At 35.1% G+C, this 3879-nt stretch overlaps 1 protein-coding gene across 1 annotated transcript in view; it reads right to left on the bottom strand.

Annotated features, from left to right (window-relative positions):
* LOC108779967 (uncharacterized) overlaps positions 1-1273 on the bottom strand; it is a 2779-nt gene extending 1506 nt beyond the window's left edge. Inside the window, exons 1-4 of the mRNA XM_018547542.1 lie at positions 1247-1273; positions 918-1053; positions 514-693; positions 62-230 (exon numbers count right to left, since the gene is read on the bottom strand). Of these exons, the coding sequence (XP_018403044.1) occupies positions 62-230; positions 514-693; positions 918-1053; positions 1247-1273 (512 nt within the window). The remainder of the gene's footprint in view (positions 1-61; positions 231-513; positions 694-917; positions 1054-1246) is intronic.
* Between the last annotated feature and the right edge of the window lie 2606 nt (positions 1274-3879).

The following is a 3879-nucleotide window of genomic DNA, read 5'->3' on the forward strand; positions in this document are numbered from 1 at the left end:
GACATTCAACAGATGATGTTTGATGTTTATTTGAAAAAAGCTGTTTACAAAAAATACTTACAGCGACTTTCCTGTTACGTCATCTAAAAATTTCATCTCGCTGTACAAAGTAAAAGATATCTTGTCATTTTTTGCACTTCCAGAAGACCCACTTGGTATGTATGCGTTTTCTCTTTTTTTCGCTTTAACATAACTGTCGCGAAGTTGTTTCCAGCGTTTTTGGACGAATTCTATATTTTCATTTTCTTTAGTATTTAAAAAATAAAAAATTGGAATTAATTTTTAAAAGGGAAAATATATTATACTTAACGCAATATATATATTTGTTTAAAAGAAAAAGATTGTGTAATATTTTTACAAAGCCTTGAATTATTTAAGCAACGAAGATCTAGCTTTGACTGATATAGGCTTTTAATATCATATTTCTTATTGGTTGTGTTCTCACAAGTACGGTTCTATGATATTTAACATTTAATATACTATATACCTATATTAAGTACTTGTAAAAATTACCTCCCATTAAATTTGCGACTTCTTTCCATAATGCCTTTTTTTTTAGACTTGTCCTTTCTTTTATTGGTATACGATGGTCGTATAATGCAGGTCTAGAGTACACAGCATTAACAAGTGCTTCATTATAATCACTAATATTATTATTGCTTGTTTGAATGTTTGTTGATTGATCTTTTTCAACTGTAAACATGAAATATGTATGAATATACATATAAATAATTATATAATGTGTAATTTTTGAAATTTATTTGAGTGGATATTAATTCATTTTAATTATATGTACAATTGACTTACATTAATAAATTACTAATAAAATAGATAGTAAAACTTTTAACCAGTGTGTATTATGTGCATTTACCATAGAATTTGATTATTACAAATAATTATTGGTTTTAGATACTTACTAATAGACGCAACATTGTTGTCATCAACATGTAAAAAATGTTTTTCCTCATTATAATGTTTCAAGCAATCATGTTGTAGCAAGCTAACATTCATTAATCCATTAAGTAACCACCCACAATATCCACATTTTATTGGCTGTAAGAAGAAAATAGAATAATAAACATGATAATTTGTAATTCATAATAAAATATATTCCTATTTATATTAAACCGAAATAATCAATGCAAATTAAAGAAATATGCTTCATCAAATTTTAAACTAACCTCAAAGTATTATTATGAAGCACAATGTAAATACAAACATTTAAAAATATTAAATAAATACTTACAGGATTTATATCTTCGTTATTGTTCATGTTGATCACTATTTAAAAAAAAAAAACTTTCAGATACTCGCTGTCTTCTTTATTTCAAATCACACACACAAGTTTCTTCTTCTTCTCTAAGTTTATGGCCCAGGTCCTCGTTGACGAGGTAAACGTGGCCAGTCGTACAAGGCACAATCGAAATTAGCAACGCTTGCTAAAAATGATGGAACATTCGACACAATCTTACGATTCTACGCGCATATCACATCTCGAGGGCTGCCATTACACTACTTTTTCATATTCGGCGCGTATTACGCTACAATAATGAATCCGGCGGAACGACGGCGTATTGAAAATAGCGGAACGTCCGCAATTGGTCAGATTTTCGATACGCGCGATCCGCGATACGCGCGATACGCTCCATGGGACTGCACCCTAAGGGTGCCGTCCTATTAAGCACGGATCGGAATGACGGATCGGGTATCTCACTAGAATTGAGCATTCCGTACCAGTTCCGTTCCGTGACAGTTTTCTCTACCCGTCCCATTCAGCAAAAACGGAAAGGAATCTAGTTACAAAATATATTTTACCGTTACAATTCAATATTTTAGAGAACTCACAACAATATTATCAGCAAGATAATTGCACAAATTATATGTATATTATTGCTTCAACTGCTCAAAATAACGAAATATCGATGAATCAAGCATATTTACCAACGATCGAAGAAAAAACTTTCAGATATTCGCTGTCTTCTTTATTTCAAATCACACACACAAGTTTCTTCTTCTTCTCTAAGTTTATGGCCCAGGTCCTCGTTGACGAGGTAAACGTGGCCAGTCGTACAAGGCACAATCGAAATTAGCAACGCTTGCTAAAAATGATGGAACATTCGACACAATCTTACGATTCTACGCGCATATCACATCTCGAGGGCTGCCATTACACTACTTTTTCATATTCGGCGCGTATTACGCTACAATAATGAATCCGGCGGAACGACGGCGTATTGAAAATAGCGGAACGTCCGCAATTGGTCAGATTTTCGATACGCGCGATACGCTCCATGGGACTGCACCTTGAGTCTGTCGCATCGCGCCCGTTTCCTTTTCTCTAATTGTTGTTCCTCGCCCTCGCGGACTCTCTGGATCTAAACTTCGGGAGATTCTCCTCACATCTCGCATTCTCTCACTGGCCTCTGCAAAAGTGATCGGCATGAAGAGGGCGCAAATAGAGGACGCATACGCAGAATGACAGTAATTATACGACCTGCGTTTCCCTGCCTCCGAAAGTATTCCGCTCGTCGCCTCCGACAATCTTCTTCTCAGTTCTTCTTCTGCTCCGGCAATCGGGTGAGACAGACACAGACTTCTATATATACTACTAGACTCCCTTAATACAAGCTTGTATAAAGTGGACCCTAAAATTTATAATGATCCTGCGCATGCGTCAACACGTCTATCGCTAATAAGAATACTCACAAAAGAAAAATATCATAAAATAAATACAACAATTTTCCGTAAACTTCGCGGCGCTTGACCGCGCCCGCACGCAAATACGCTCGCCCTCCCCTGAGCCGGGAGAGGGCAGGATCCGTAAGTTTGTATTTGTCGACAAAGTGACGGACGAAAAACGTCACGTCACAAAAAAAAACGCGGTAGCGTCGCGACGCCAAGTGCATAAAATAAAAATATAACCGTTTGACATGATGACATGATACTTGATGCGTGTATATGTTCATGTCGATGTCAAATTCACGACGCTACCACTAGCTTTATCTCGAGTTTTCACATCTTGAAACTTTAGATTAAAATTACTCAGAATTTAAAAGCACAATGAAAAATCTGAAAACACTTTTATTATATAATGTCATCGGTATCTTTCGATTGCGACCAGTCCGAATAAAATTGGATTCCTTCACCTTAACTTTTGATAAAAATACACTCAATTGATGTGGTTTTGCATGAAACGAAAGAATCTGGCAGAAAAGTGTCGCTCTGCTTCGCGAACCGAGATTAAGCGTTATAAAGTTGACAATGGCTGTCTTCCCATAGTCCCTTTATCAGTCAGTAAAATAATATTACTAGAGTGACGTCATCTTACTGACTGGAGAAGTGTTCCCATTCTCGCCAGTAAAAAGTGACGTCAGGATTTGTTGCGTTTCTATGCCCTACGCTTTCTACAGTTTTCGTTTCATATTACAGTTTCATTTCATATTTTCGTCATCAGTGATCTTCATTGAATAGGTCAGTAAATAATATATGTTCCATGTAGCAATGTTTACTTGCAACTCTGTAATATTTCGGTACCGGAACGAAATCATTGTCTAACCTCTTTAGTCGCCGGGATCAATTATTTTAAGACATGGTGTTAAAAAATAGTATCGTAACTAGTTTCTATATATTCACTTTAGGTAGACGTTTTAGTTTTAAACAATACAAAGTTTATTGTAACTGACTTTAATATAATGTTTTGAACACAATCAAACTAATGCTAAAATAGTTGATTTGCATCAGACATATATCGCATACTACTCTGATTAGAAATATAGAATATATAACAATATCTGATAATATCTGATATTACACATTTACATTAATAATCAATCTGTTACCTCAATCATCCGTATATCGCTCAAGATCTTACTTATCAAA

This window comes from Cyphomyrmex costatus, unplaced genomic scaffold (assembly GCF_001594065.2).
Source record: "Cyphomyrmex costatus isolate MS0001 unplaced genomic scaffold, Ccosl1.0 scaffold652, whole genome shotgun sequence".
NCBI lineage: Eukaryota > Metazoa > Arthropoda > Insecta > Hymenoptera > Formicidae > Cyphomyrmex > Cyphomyrmex costatus.